Genomic DNA, 15461 nt, shown 5'->3' with positions numbered 1-15461 from the left:
GTAATATTGAAATTTGATACTGTTTTCAAAGGGAATTTGTTTGAAAGGTTCTCAAAGCATTCAAATTGTCATTCACACAATTTCCTTCTGAAACAACAAATGCAATTACAGTTTATAAAAGTAATAAGAAAAAAGACTACTTGAACAACTTTCTAAATAATAATAATAATAAATAATAATAATAATAATAATAATAATAATAATAATAATAATAATAATAATATGTGGGAGTTTTTTATTTCTGGGTTCTTAACATTATTGAGTTTTTTTTTTCCTTTCTGAAAAAAAAGTGCAGATTCATAGTAAAAAGCTTTGAGACTTAACCTCTGCATTCATCAGCACAGCTGATCACTGCTACTATAAAACATTTCACACACACACATTATACAGTAAATTGTAACAGTGCAAAACGACATAAAAATATCAGAAAACACAAGGCTACTGGTGGAATACTAGCTGGAACGTCGGGTTGAGTAAAAACAGTGCAATACAGAGGTCCACAGAACTGCGTGTGCAGCATGAGATATACATGTTCTGCTAAAACAAGTGCCTCATTCTCAATGTGATTTGTACTAACAGTGAGCGCTTTCACGTAGTCAGTTGTAATGCTTTGTTTTTTTTTAATACTCAATGGTCATCTATCATCTAGAATTTGCTAGTCTGCTAGTGTGTATTCTTAATGCTGAATATAGTTTTATTGCACAGTGTTGAAATCTACCGACGCCATACTCTGAAACTTGAAGGGAAAAGAAAGAAGATTCAACTCTTGAGAATGCACCCCTTAAAAAAGTGTTCAGCAAGACCTCTTGATTTTTTTTTTTTTTTTTTAGCTTTGCTGCGTAAGCTTAATAATAATGGTGCTTATTTGTAACAAGAATATATTCTATTTTCTTGTCTCCACTTCACTGCTTCCTCGAGGTGAGCTGGTTCTCATTGGCGAGGTGTGTGGGTGCCTGGATCTGTAGCGGAGAGACCCAGATTTCCGTCGTCTCTGATCCCAAAAGCTCTGCGCTCATCCCGAATCAGCAGTTCATCAGGGGGTTCTGTCCCAGCGTCATGAAGTAAATCTGGCTGCTTCCTCCAGACTGGACAGAAGCAAAGAACACCTTATGGAAAAACAAGCAGACAGACATTTAGCATGCCTGCAAACCAGGCCATACCGTAGATTGCATTGCTGCTTAAATGAAGAGGGCACCTATAGACATTCTCATGCAATGATAATTAGTGGTATATACATGAACGTTGCTCTACTCTCTAAAATCAAACCCCCCCCCCCCCCCCCCCTCCACCCCCCCCAGGGCCAGCTGCAGTGGCCTGTCCCCCTCGAACTCTCTTTCACCTTGTCATTTCTCTCACACAGGAATTTCAGCTTCTGTGCTTTCTTGTGCAGGAACACTCCCTCCAGGTTGCTGTTCTCCACAGACCTCAGTTCGATGGCTTTGTCCCCCCAGCCCATCACTTGATTGGACTGGAGGTAAGCTGCAGGGAAACAGGGCACAGTTAGAAAGGTGGGAAGGTGTGCAATCTGTGCAATCCGTGTGCTTGTGCATGTATGGTGGGCCTGAAGAACCTCACTACTGAAGTCACATTTTTAATCCACTCACGCTGGTAGCCTTATACAAGTTTACCACTGTATTTCTGCAATGTATCTTTTCTTCCATTTGGTTCTACGCCTGCAGTTTTAAGCTCCTGAATTTCTGCGATGCCGATAGCTTCACGCAGACCCTAATTTCCCAATGCCCCCCTTGTTCTCATCCTTGATTTAGGGTTAGGGTATAAAGGTCTGTTCAAAGTAGAGTATGAGAACTCCTTTCATATTGTTAGTCATTGTGCCCCAGCTCTGTCAATAAGGTTCACTCTGATCTACCCCCTACGCTGTTGTACCTTCCTACATTTACAGCCAACAGCTAAATTGCAATTAAAAAAAGCTGTTACCTCTGGAGATATCAAAAGGCGCACATTCCCAAGATTAAAAGCATAGGCAGCAGAACAAACAGGAACGAGTTACAGTAAGTACAGAAGATGGTTAAAGCTCTTGGTGGTTTGCTTTAAATTAGAAATGCCAGTCTTAACGGATAAGGGATAAACAAAGGGTTTCCAATTCGTTTTAGAGGGGTAAGATACCCACCCACCCCCCTGCCTGGAAGAGAACTCTCCTATAGTTATACCAGTAATGTAAAATGCATGCATGCATACCAACAGAGGCGGGCATCTCTCCCCACTGCAGCACAGTTTCTTTAGTGATGCGCCCGTACGTGTCAATGTAGACCCCCTCATCCTCATAGCACACCAGCACCTCCATGCCTCCGCTGCCGGGCAAAATAATGATGGCTTGGGGGCGAATGGTTCCCTGGATCTGAAACACAGACAGGAGGACAATCACACAATTGCGTTTACCACCTTAGTATTATTATTAGTACAGTATCTATTATCTGTCCAAGGAAGACCATTGATTAAAAACCCCACAATGCACAACACACATGGAGATGAACGTGATGTTGTTTGTTTACAAGAATGATTAGCCTGATGCTGTCCAACTGAGACGCATCGCTGACCTTCTGAAATAAACAGGCCGTGTAATTATTTTTCATTCCAGAATTTCCTTGCTTCGCAGAACCAGTTTGGTCAGCAACGTTGCCCTAATGATTGTGCATGTTTGTTATTTTTGCAAAGCACTGAAACAGATTAAATAGATGGAAAGAGCATGCCTGCATACTGTGCAGGAAATAACAGAAAATAACCGACATCACTGTTGCCCGCAGGAAAGCATGCACTTGGAATTGATTGATTGATGGGACTGTGCTCTCACAGATACTGAGGTCTATACATTGGATACAAACTGCAACACATCTAAACATTATTATCCTTTAGAGCAATACAACACACTTGCCTGGGCTTATTGCAGGCAAATTGCCCACTCCATAGTAAATTCATGAGCTGGGAAATCGAACACATTAAGGGTAGAGAAATCCAACATCTAACACTGCAGCGTGAGACACACTGTAAAGCAGCAGAAAGAGCTCAACAAGAATACGATTCAGACCCGATCCTGCTACTGCTCAGGTGAACTGAATACAGCCCTGCTGTCTTTAGGTGTAATATTGAACTGCATACAGCAGTTATTCTCCTGTGTCCTCACTCCCCCTCCTGGTCAGCTGTCTAAGAGTGATCGATGTGTTTTAGAGTAAATTAACACCAAGGGATTGCAACAGTGCACACTAAACCCCAGTGTACCAGGTTTACAGCTCTCAATTCACACCAGCTCTCTAATAAATTCCCATCGTTAGCAGGGTATGTGTGTGGAAACTCATACAAGTGCCCTGTCCAAATGTGCAAAATTCCTTCCACTAGTACTCTTTATTGCAGCATGCATTGTTAATGCCAGTCACACAGCTAATCCCCGTGAACGATAGCTTGCTCAGGGTAAATTAAGGACAATGGGAATATAGAATTGTATTTAAAACCACTGGCATTGCACACAAAACAAAATAACTTGTCATCGTTATGGTATTTTACGGTATTTGGTGTAGTAATAATGACTAAGGTGGAAATTCACTCCAAAATCATTTATCAGAAAAACATTACAAAGTTACAAATCCAGAAATATGAACAAATGTGGCAGATATAAAACAGAAACATTTCAAACAATTCTGGACAAACTGAATGTAAATTAGTTTTTTTTTATATATATATATATATATATATATATATAATATATATATATATATATATATATATATATATATATATATATATACACACACATACATACACACACACACACACACACAGTATGTATATAGATATATACATAGGCTCACTGTTGTAGTAAAATAACTTTGCCCAAGTTGCTTACAAAAAGCCTGACATCTTCTGAATGAAGAACTCAGTAAATAATAACACCCACACAAACACATTCACTCCCACACAAACACATGAACACCCACCCATACACATGAACACCCACACAAACACATTCACACCCACCCATACACATTCACACCCACCCACACACATGCACACCCACCCATACACATTCACACCCACACAAACACATATACACCCACCCATACACATTCACACCCACACAAACACATGAACACCCACCCATACAAATTCACACCCACACAAACACATTCACACCCACCCATACACATTCACACCCACCCACACACATGCACACCCACCCATACACATTCACACCCACACAAACACATATACACCCACCCATACACATTCACACCCACACAAACACATGAACACCCACCCATACAAATTCACACCCACACAAACACATTCACACCCACCCATACACATGAACACCCACACAAACACATTCACACCCACCCATACACATTCACACCCACCCACACACAAGCATACCCACCCACACCGCCAGCAGGGGACAACAAGCATACTCACAGCAGACAAAGCAGTATCAACAGTTTAAAAGAATTCAACCCAGCCGTTTACTTGCCAAACTGAATGCCTGATTCACTCTGACAATCCCATCCCATTTCTGCGCGACCACTATCCGTAACATTAACACCGGTACCCAGAGCCGAAGAGCGATCTTAATGCGCTGCCTTGGAATTTTCATGAGCGAGAATGGAGTGAGGAGAGCGACAGAGCGTGTGTGTGAGAGAGAGAAAGAGAGAGAGAGGGAGGAGAGAGAGAGAGAGGGGGGGGGGGAGAGGCAGTTGGATCTAAACTAAAGATTTAGACCCTGAAGAAGAACAATGCCAAAGCCAGCTCTCACACTCTGTTAAAATAACTAGACTCCCCGTTTCACAGTGTTTCATTTTAGCAAGCCTGTTATTTAAAGGGAGGCACTGCGAGGGGGGGATTTTTAGAGCAATCTGTCTTGTCGAGAACTAGCACACATGGATAGAGACATGGGCCAACCAATCATTGCTATCTGGGGCAAATCACTTGGAGAGATCTCTTCTGTGTGGAGGATGGTAGGTTAATTTTAAGAAAAATAAGCCTGCATTTCCAGTACATTTCACATTTCACCTGCATTTCCAGCACATTTTTGTGTGTGCGGTGCACTTCACAACCATTTACAATCTTTAGCTTGGGGGCAGCATCTCATTAGATGGACCCCAAGTGATGGTACAGTAGAATGGCCTGCACCTCTTGCTCACAGCAGCTTACCCACCCACACTGCCCAACACAAGCTGCAGCACTGTGCACCCAGATGGCTGAAGCAATGCAGTCCACCTGTTCCAAAGACTGGGGTTTACCAGGTGCCAGGGTGCCCACGGAAGAGCTGAATCTGAGAATGAGTTTCTGTGAGTACTGCAGTGGGTATGACAGCCAAGATTCACTCAGGGGTCCGTCTCCCAGAATCGCTTCATATCTGAATGCAAAATGCAGTGTATGCTTGTTGCAAGGTGTTGTAGCCAGGCCATTGTACAGCAAGAAGAAGCTCAGTCCTGCAGAATCTGTGGATCTGCCCTGTTTACACGATCTTCAGGTTAAATGCAGCAAGATTTGCAGTCAAAAATATGAAACAGGGTGGAGGTTGGGCATGAACCAGCGACCTCACATCCACAGGCCAGCGTCTCTACCACAATGTACTAGAGCCAGGCTTTTAATCTCATCTCAACCAATTCCCTTGTGGCACTACGTGAACTAACACAGATAAGCCCTGACCGATGCCAGCTGAAAAAGGAAGAGTGGGACTCACGTGCGTTGGCAGGTAGAGGTCGTACACCGTCCCCGAATCCACATCAATGGCGTGAAACCCAGCCAGAGAGCCGTAAATCACCTTCAACCTTTGCCCCTTTTCCACAGTCAGGTCAACTGAGTATGGCTTGTGAGGAAGTGATGCAAAGGACTGTAACACAAAATGAAAACACTGCATTAAAACCTGCATCCACACTGCTTCACGATGATGTAAACCAGCATCCACACTGCTTCACGATGATGCAAACCTGCATCCACACTGCTTCACGATGATGTAAACCAGCATCCACACTGCTTCACGATGATGCAAACCTGCATCCACACTGCTTCATGATGATGTAAACCAGCATCCACACTGCTTCGCGATGATGCAAACCTGCATCTACACTGCTCCACGATGATGCAAACCTGCATCCACACTGCTTCACAATGATGCAAACCTGCATCCATACTGCTTCACGATGATGCAAACCTGCATGTTAATCTGTACCTGTTAATATTTATAAAACGCTGAGCTTTCTTGTATGCCAGGAGTAAGCTAACTAAATAATGACATTCTACTGAAAGTGGCTCTCGCCCCTGAGGACATTTCAGAAAATGGGCCAATGATTTTTTATATCTGAAGGTGACATTGCTGAAGTTGGTGCTCTTTTTTATTTGAAATCGAGATAACCCACATTTGCAAGGGCAATGGTTCTTTTTCTTTTTAGAAAATGCAGTAAGAATTTAGTATAGAATAAATAAGTACAGATAAAAGGGGCCCTGGAGGGGAGGGGAGAGGAGGGAAAGGGGAAAGGGAGGTAGAGGCAGAGAGGGGGGATGGAGATAGGAGGGGAGTGAGAGGGATTGCATATTACTGTGGGGAGGGGAGAGGAGGGAAAGGGGAAAGGGAGGATGGAAATAGGAGGGGAGTGGGAGGGATTGTATATTGCTGTGGGGAACAGAAAGGAGGGAAAGGGAGGTAGAGGCAGAGAGGGAGGATGGAAATAGGAGGGGAGTGGGAGGGATTGTATATTGCTGTGGGGAACAGAAAGGAGGGAAAGGGAGGTAGAGGCAGAGAGGGAGGATGGAAATAGGAGGGGAGTGGGAGGGATTGTATATTGCTGTGGGGGGCGAATGGGGTGTTTGCTGTGTCATCTACAACCATGGTGACGGTATGAAACTCACCTTAAAAGCCATAAACTTGTGGTAGGGTTTAGGAGCCCAGGCGTAGACCTCCACAGAGTTTTTCAGGGCGATAACCAGGAATTTAATTCGTTCATACTTCACTAAGGGCAGAAAAAATAGTTTATTACTGTGATAATTAACCAGCGCCCACTTCTGTTTAGCCTCTGGACCACCTATAGTTATTAAATACCCAGTGTCCTGGACCTAATGCATCTAAGGGATAATAAGCTGCTGGTGGCAGAGCCTGGGACGGTTTTCCCCAGCTGGTGTATTGATCACCAGGCGCTGGGAATAAGAAGATCCATGGCAACCCTTCCTAGCTTGTAAAAAGACAAAGAGAGACACCCAATGCACTGCGTTCAATGCATACCCAGAGTGTTTCCCTTCCTGGCCCTGGACTTTCACTTCAGATATTGTGCTCAGATCAGCACCCAGGGCATCTGATCATCACACTCACTCCAGTGTTATTTTAGGTACATGACTGGCATCTCGCATCCACAGAAATGTCCAGGGAAACGGGCATACATCTTGAATGCCTCCTGTAGGATGCAGCAACTAGCTGCTGAGGTGCGGGTGTTTTAGAGAGTTGTGACTATGAATAAGATTAAAAGCTTCGAACACATTTCATTGTTGTTATCCTCACAATGGTGTAAACCAAGACAGACCATTAACCTACTGCAGAACCATGAAAACATATCAGAACAACAGTACAATACTTCACAGACATAGTGCTTTGCAAGACCAGCCCTCCCGTGCACTTCACAGTCCACAAAACAGTGTAAAACAATAGAAAGCAAAGACAAATACAAGTACTGGTGTATCACTTTAACACTAGCACTGCAATATTAGTTGTGGGCCAAATCCAAATGGGTTGCGATCGCTGCTGGTGTTGTCTGTGTCTGTCAATTGAAGAACCTTTCTGTAAGGAGTGTTCTTTTAAAAGGACCTTCACTAGGGACAGACCGTCAGCCCTTTTTACAGGGTTGAATATCAAGCTTTGTTTCTGCAGGAGAGTGAGGGGTTGGTTGGTGGTTTGGACTCACCCACTTTGTAATGCACACAGCCTTCCAGTTCCCCCACTGAGATCCAGCCCTCCCTCTTCCGCACCTCTGGGTCATTGTGCAGGATCTTGTTTCGGAGCCATGACAGAAAGTACAGCCGCAGCTTATTCTTCTTGCCTGAGGATCGCACAAGAGAATACAAGAAAATGAGAAAAAGCTTCTGCCTGCTGGAACAGTGCCAGCACAGAAAGCCACCCTGAAAGGGAAAGCATCTGTACAGCTTTTAAGTGCATTGGAACTGCAATGAAATGGGGCTGTATAGAAGGGACCAGGTCTTTATAACTGGATTCATCAAGTGTTTCTGTAAGGGTGAAAACCTAGAGTTCCCCTACTTCCATTGGCACAGTCTGCATGCATAACGAAACAACCGATTTACAATAGTAACACAACTTCACCCCTTACAGGCCTGGAGTTCAATACTTTCTGCAGTTATGTCGAGTAAATCTCTGCTCTGGAACTAAAGAAACAGCGAATGCCATTTCCAGGCCCCCTGAGCGCAGGCTCACCTGATATAGTGATGAGCACGTTCAGCCCCTCCAGGACATCCATCTGCTGGAAGCGCCTCCTGCTGATAAGCGGGTAGACCTTCCCCTGCCCGCTGCGGTCCAGCAGCCACAGCCCGCTCTCCGTGCCCACCAGCAGGTTCACCCCTGCAGACACATACACCTCGTCAAACACACCCGGCTTTTAAATGGTACACTATTTACAACTCTGGCATTTTACAAGACAAACATACACTTAAGACAGACTCTCAGACCCTCACTGTTACAGTTCCTTCCTTTAATGATTTAAACAGCGGCTGTATTTAGATCTCCCAACATTTAGATTACTAAATAGATCCCAGACACAGGTAAAGTAATCACAGCCTGGACTGCAACCAGACACAGGTAACGTAATCACAGCCTGGACTGCAACCAGACACAGGTAATGTAATTACAGCCTGGACTGCAACCAGACACAGGTAAAGTAATCACAGCCTGGACTGCAACCAGACACAGGTAAAGTAATCACAGCCTGGACTGCAACCAGACACAGGTAAAGTAATCACAGCCTGGACTGCAACCAGACACAGGTAAAGTAATCACAGCCTGGACTGCAACCAGACACAGGTGGACTGCAACCAGACACAGGTAAAGTAAACAGCCTGGACTGCAACCAGACACAGGTAAAGTAATCACAGCCTGGACTGCAACCAGACACAGGTAAAGTAATGCAACAGCCTGGACTGCAACCAGACACAGGTAAAGTAATCACAGCCTGGACTGCAACCAGACACAGGTAAAGTAATCACAGCCTGGACTGCAACCAGACACAGGTAAAGTAATCACAGCCTGGACTGCAACCAGACACAGGTAAAGTAATCACAGCCTGGACTGCAACCAGACACAGGTAAAGTAATCACAGCCTGGACTGCAACCAGACACAGGTAAAGTAATCACAGCCTGGACTGCAACCAGACACAGGTAAAGTAATCACAGCCTGGACTGCAACCAGACACAGGTAAAGTAATCACAGCCTGGACTGCAACCAGACACAGGTAAAGTAATTACAGCCTGGACTGCAACCAGACACAGGTAAAGTAATCACAGCCTGGACTGCAACCAGACACAGGTAAAGTAATCACAGCCTGGACTGCAACCAGACACAGGTAAAGTAATCACAGCCTGGACTGCAACCAGACACAGGTAAAGACAGCCTGGACTGCAACCAGACACAGGTAAAGTAATCACAGCCTGGACTGCAACCAGACACAGGTAAAGTAATCACAGCCACTGCAACCAGTAAAGTAATCACAGCCTGGACTGCAACCAGACACAGGTAAAGTAATCACAGCCTGGACTGCAACCAGACACAGGTAAAGTAATCACAGCCTGGACTGCAACCAGACACAGGTAAAGTAATCACAGCCTGGACTGCAACCAGACACAGGCAAAGTAATCACAGCCTGGACTGCAACCAGACACAGGTAAAGTAATCACAGCCTGGACTGCAACCAGACACAGGTAAAGTAATCACAGCCTGGACTGCAACCAGACACAGGTAAAGTAATCACAGCCTGGACTGCAACCAGACACAGGTAAAGTAATCACAGCCTGGACTGCAACCAGACACAGGTAAAGTAATCACAGCCTGGACTGCAACCAGACACAGGTAAAGTAATCACAGCCTGGACTGCAACCAGACACAGGTAAAGTAATCACAGCCTGGACTGCAACCAGACACAGGTAAAGTAATCACAGCCTGGACTGCAACCAGACACAGGTAAAGTAATCACAGCCTGGACTGCAACCAGACACAGGTAAAGTAATCACAGCCTGGACTGCAACCAGACACAGGTAAAGTAATCACAGCCTGGACTGCAACCAGACACAGGTAAAGTAATCACAGCCTGGACTGCAACCAGACACAGGTAAAGTAATCACAGCCTGGACTGCAACCAGACACAGGTAAAGTAATCACAGCCTGGACTGCAACCAGACACAGGTAAAGTAATCACAGCCTGGACTGCAACCAGACACAGGTAAAGTAATCACAGCCTGGACTGCAACCAGACACAGGTAAAGTAATCACAGCCTGGACTGCAACCAGACACAGGTAAAGTAATCACAGCCTGGACTGCAACCAGACACAGGTAAAGTAATCACAGCCCCGGACTGCAACCAGACACAGGTAAAGTAATCACAGTAAAATGTACAGGCGAGTAAATGCTTAATGCCACGTTATTTCTCCGTAGCTTTTCTTTGCTTCAAGTGAAAAGTAACCAATCGACTGGGTCAGAAGTAATACTTTTCTTCATGACAAACAGAACCTGCAAAGCTGAAAGAGTGCCCTCACCCCACAGAGCTGCACAAAGGACCTCCGTGTTGAATTTCTTCTTGTACTTGCGAATCTCAGGGGTGTCGCTCTGCGGACGGATGTTGGTCGGATTCACGTTGACAACAGACCCCTTCCTCGCGTTCTGTCTTCGGAAGGGCTCCACTTTATTAAATTATGAGAAATGTTACGTGAGATTTTCCATTTCATAGAACAAGCTCTTTTTATCTAGCGACAGAGGATTTCTTATTTGAATAATAATTTAATATAGTAAAAAAAAATAAGGAATTTTATTGTGCATTCTTCCATTCCTGATGCTCATGCTCGGATTGCGTGATGACATCACCAAAGCAAGTCCACAAGCTAGGAGCTTCTAGACAAAGCTTTGCACTTCAAGATCAAGCACCATCGATGGACCTCCACATCCTTTGGGTTTTAGTGAAGTGAAAAATCAGCTTTTGGTACCAGATACTAATGAACCAGAAGCAAATCACTTTCAATGAGCTGTTCAGATGTCTAAATAGTCTGCTTATTGCTCACTCAAAGGCATGACCTTCAGTTTATTTGTCACAGCCCTCAGTCCTGGTGAATTCAAACCTAATGCCTAGCAAAGCCCACAGCTCGCTTGCTCAGTATCACTCACAGAAAAAAGGGCAGCAAGCTGAGAGCTGTGGCAGTGATTTAGCTTGGCTTGACCTAGCGTGTGGGTCAGTCTCTCTGTGATCAAGGTCACTAGCTGCCAGTACTCACCACTGGGACTGTGCCCCACTGGACTCTGTGGAGGAGACACCTGCAGCAGCCGCGGGTCCATGATAGAGGTGAAGGAGGAGGAGGAAGAGGAGCTGATCTTCCCCTGGGGGGCGGAGCCGACTGGGCTCTGAAACACACACACACACACACACACATTATTACCCAGAAAAATCGACCCCATGCACGACTACAAATCTTTATTTTTTCAGAAAGGAAAAAACACACCCAATAAATTTCCCAAATTATAAATAAACTCAGACATTTAATCTATGAGCTTGTAAACTGTCTCGATTTCAGGCTGTGCTCTGAGGAGGCTGTTTCTATTGAGACTCACGTGGCTGCTCGTGGCTGTGCTGAGGAGGCTGTTTCTATTGAGACTCATGTGGCTGCTCGTGGCTGTGCTCTGAGGAGGCTGTTTCTATTGAGACTCACGTGGGTGCTCATGGCTGTGCTCTGAGGAGGCTGTTTCTATTGAGACTCACGTGGCTGCTCGTGGCTGTGCTCTGAGGAGGCTGTTTCTATTGAGACTCACGTGGCTGCTCGTGGCTGTGCTGAGGAGGCTGTTTCTATTGAGACTCACGTGGCTGCTCGTGGCTGTGCTCTGAGGAGGCTGTTTCTATTGAGACTCACGTGGCTGCTCGTGGCTGTGCTCTGAGGAGGCTGTTTCTATTGAGACTCACGTGGGTGCTCGTGGCTGTGCTCTGAGGAGGCTGTTTCTATTGAGACTCACGTGGCTGCTCGTGGCTGTGCTCTGAGGAGGCTGTTTCTATTGAGACTCACGTGGCTGCTCGTGGCTGTGCTCTGAGGAGGCTGTTTCTATTGAGACTCACGTGGCTGCTCGTGGCTGTGCTCTGAGGAGGCTGTTTCTATTGAGACTCACGTGGCTGCTCGTGGCTGTGCTCTGAGGAGGCTGTTTCTATTGAGACTCACGTGGCTGCTCGTGGCTGTGCTCTGAGGAGGCTGTTTCTATTGAGACTCACGTGGCTGCTCGTGGCTGTGCTCTGAGGAGGCTGTTTCTATTGAGACTCACGTGGGTGCGCGTGGCTGTGCTCTGAGGAGGCTGTTTCTATTGAGACTCACGTGGGTGCTCGTGGCTGTGCTCTGAGGAGGCTGTTTCTATTGAGACTCACGTGGGTGCTCGTGGCTGTGCTCTGAGGAGGCTGTTTCTATTGAGACTCACGTGGGTGCTCGTGGCTGTGCTCTGAGGAGGCTGTTTCTATTGAGACTCACGTGGCTGCTCGTGGCTGTGCTCTGAGGAGGCTGGGGGCCCTGCGTGTGTCTCTGGGTTGTGCCCGGGGCCTCTGAGGGGTAGCTCTGCAGGAGATCAGGCAGAACGTAATTCTGATTGCATAAACCTAGCGGCCCCTGGGAGCAGACACGCTTTAGGTCAGCTACATTCTGCTAAAACAAAAAAAAAACTCAATTTAAAGACTTTGAAAAAGAGTTCTAGTCATAACGTTTGTCACTGAACTTTCAATTCTTTTAGATCTAATTTAATTCTAAATTTAGCACAACTGAGTGTTTAATAGTATGCACGACTTTGCCAAATATTCTTTAAACGTTTACCAGGTGAAATAACAATACATCTTGTGTGCTGGAGGTATTCGTTATCTGCACGTCATGGCTAACAAAAAATGGACACAGGTTCAGAGAGACGGGCCACGCTCTTTACCTGGTACAGAAAGATGGGCCACTGTTAAGGGTTAGGGTGATTTAAAGCCCGTCACTCAAAAGCCTGGCCAGCCTTTCTACACACATGCCCAAAAATGTAAAACACCATTGTATTACGACAGTGTATAATGTTACAATTCCCAGCTGTATGGCAGTGAAACCTAATTGGATCTAGCTAGCATCACTTTTGCATGCAGATGTAGCACTCTCTAGTGTCCCTATTAGGAATAGCAAACAGCATGTGAAATCCCCATATCCCTTCTGTAGAATAACACTGACAGGTATAAAAAGAGGTGTCTTACCTGCTGTTGATTTAATGTGCAATGCGGTTGCAGCATCACTCCTTCAGGGGGCGCTCTGGGAACTGCGTTACTCCATGTCGTTCTGTATCGGCAACAAGACACCTCAGCAACTCAGTATTCATGAGACTGTTACATGCAATGCTAGTTACAGCACACACACACACACACACACATATATATATATACACATACACACAACACACACACACACACACACACACACACACACACACACACACACACACACACACACACACACACACACACACAAAGTGATTAGAATGCAAGGTTACCACATGAACACACCATATCATTGATGTGGTAAACTTACTTTCTAACCCTGTATATATAGCTTTAAGAACATTACCACAAAATTTTATGAAAGAGATTCAATTATTTCTAATGTATTTCTGCATAGATAATGAAGCACAGTTTAGCATGTGTTAAAATTTTTGTAACTGTTGTTTGCAGTTGTGGATTTCAACAGCTTCAGCGTTCAACTCCTTCAGAGAGTATGACTGGGTTATCGGGCATCGCGGAGCTGTGCATGATGACATACAGGACCAGTGTGGGAAGTAAAGCTCCTACTCTCTCCTTCCCTCCTTATCTAAGGGTCTCCCACCTCCTTTGGCTCTGGTCGTCATCCTCGCTGCTCCCCACTTCATCGCTGGATGATGAGTAGTCTGTCACCTTCAAGAAGGGGCTGGCTCCCTGCTTCCCCTCAGCAGGCAGTACCAGTCCCTGGGGAGTGACACAGCAGTTTGTTAAGCACTGGAGTAGTCATGCATACATACAGATATGCACTGTAACAACTACAGAAGAGCAGGGGTCATACTCCTCTGAATGCACACATAAACACTCCTGTCAAAGAACCTGCTCCAGTTGAAGCCGTCCTACCTGGTGTGACTCCCCTTATAAAGTTTCCCATAGTAAAAGCATAGTGAAGTGTAATAAAGCACAGTGAAAGTGTGGAAATGCATTGGGCAGTATTGTAAAGCACAAAGAGTTATGATAAAGCATGTAAAAACCATGGCAAAACATGGTACACTACAGTAAATGCATCGTATAACCACGGGAAACGCATGAGAAAACTGCAAAAATACTGTGCAACAATAGCGTGCTAAACTCTTCTAAGGGTCAGAGTAGGCAGGTGATTTTGGCCCTGGAGCACAGCTCCATTGTGTTTGAAGAGGTGTGCTTCTTCATCAGGAGATTCATTGGTTCAATGTATTAATTAAGGTGATGGTCGGACTGCTGCCCCTGCAGTAAATCAACCCTCATTCTGATCACAGCCTTTTCTCCAATCTGGATCCTAGCAGGCATAGGCAAACGTGGCTCCTCGACTGCTTCCCTGAGCTTCCTTCCTCTTTATACCACCGTGACAACCTGTCACAAGCCCAGGAGCCCCTCAGTCCCCCTCCTTATATCTCTGCACAGGAAATAAAAACACACCGGTGATCCTGGACGCCCATTGTGGGGCTTTCTGTACTGCTGAGCACGGCTCTGAGGTAGAGGGCTCGCTGCCTTTGAAGAACCTGCAATGAACCAAAAAACATGCTCTTCAATTCTCAGCTTGCACTGGAAAATTACATTTTTATGCATCAGCTTCTACACCGTTCAGCTTTAACTCTAAAACGAAAGGTCTACTCTACTGTCTGTCCTGGCAAGTCTTGGGTTAATATCACACGATGCGCAGCGCACATGCTTTGAGAAGTCATAGGAAACTGCATGAGAAGCTCTCCCTTCCTTGTGACTGGAGTGAGCAGAGTGAGATGTGTTATATTGCAGTTCTGTATTAATAATCTCCACAGGCTGAGTCATTATACCCGACATTTCAATACAAACATCTCAATACCAATAAAACAAACATTTCAATACTAACAATACAAACATCTCAATACTAATAAAACAAACATTGTGGTAACTGTGCTGCACTGTACCGTACCTCCCCACCCAATAAACCAACCACACTGTCCACCACAAGAACACACACAGACACGCAGCG

General features: G+C 45.3%; 1 protein-coding gene across 4 annotated transcripts in view; it reads right to left on the bottom strand.

The window, feature by feature from the left end:
• Window positions 1-218: 218 nt before the first annotated feature.
• Window positions 219-15461, bottom strand: part of LOC121295492 (mitogen-activated protein kinase kinase kinase kinase 4-like) — a 43046-nt gene continuing 27803 nt past the window's right edge. For 2 of the 4 annotated variants that reach the window (XM_041220171.1, XM_041220175.1), the window contains 13 exons: window positions 14909-14991; window positions 14079-14197; window positions 13457-13538; window positions 12714-12884; window positions 11484-11610; window positions 10755-10898; window positions 8426-8569; window positions 7902-8036; window positions 6859-6959; window positions 5693-5842; window positions 2197-2356; window positions 1340-1479; window positions 219-1106 (listed from right to left, as the gene is read on the bottom strand). In XM_041220171.1, coding sequence (XP_041076105.1) covers window positions 1023-1106; window positions 1340-1479; window positions 2197-2356; window positions 5693-5842; window positions 6859-6959; window positions 7902-8036; window positions 8426-8569; window positions 10755-10898; window positions 11484-11610; window positions 12714-12884; window positions 13457-13538; window positions 14079-14197; window positions 14909-14991 — 1640 coding nt within the window. In that variant the 3' untranslated portion in view covers window positions 219-1022. The remainder of the gene's footprint in view (window positions 1107-1339; window positions 1480-2196; window positions 2357-5692; window positions 5843-6858; window positions 6960-7901; window positions 8037-8425; window positions 8570-10754; window positions 10899-11483; window positions 11611-12713; window positions 12885-13456; window positions 13539-14078; window positions 14198-14908; window positions 14992-15461) is intronic. The other 2 variants (XM_041220174.1, XM_041220172.1) reach the window with 2 other exon arrangements.

The sequence above is a fragment of the Polyodon spathula genome, chromosome 20 (genome assembly GCF_017654505.1).
Source record: "Polyodon spathula isolate WHYD16114869_AA chromosome 20, ASM1765450v1, whole genome shotgun sequence".
Lineage (NCBI taxonomy): Eukaryota > Metazoa > Chordata > Actinopteri > Acipenseriformes > Polyodontidae > Polyodon > Polyodon spathula.
Note: the sequence above shows the minus strand (reverse complement) of the source record. Positions and strands in the feature narration are given on the sequence as shown.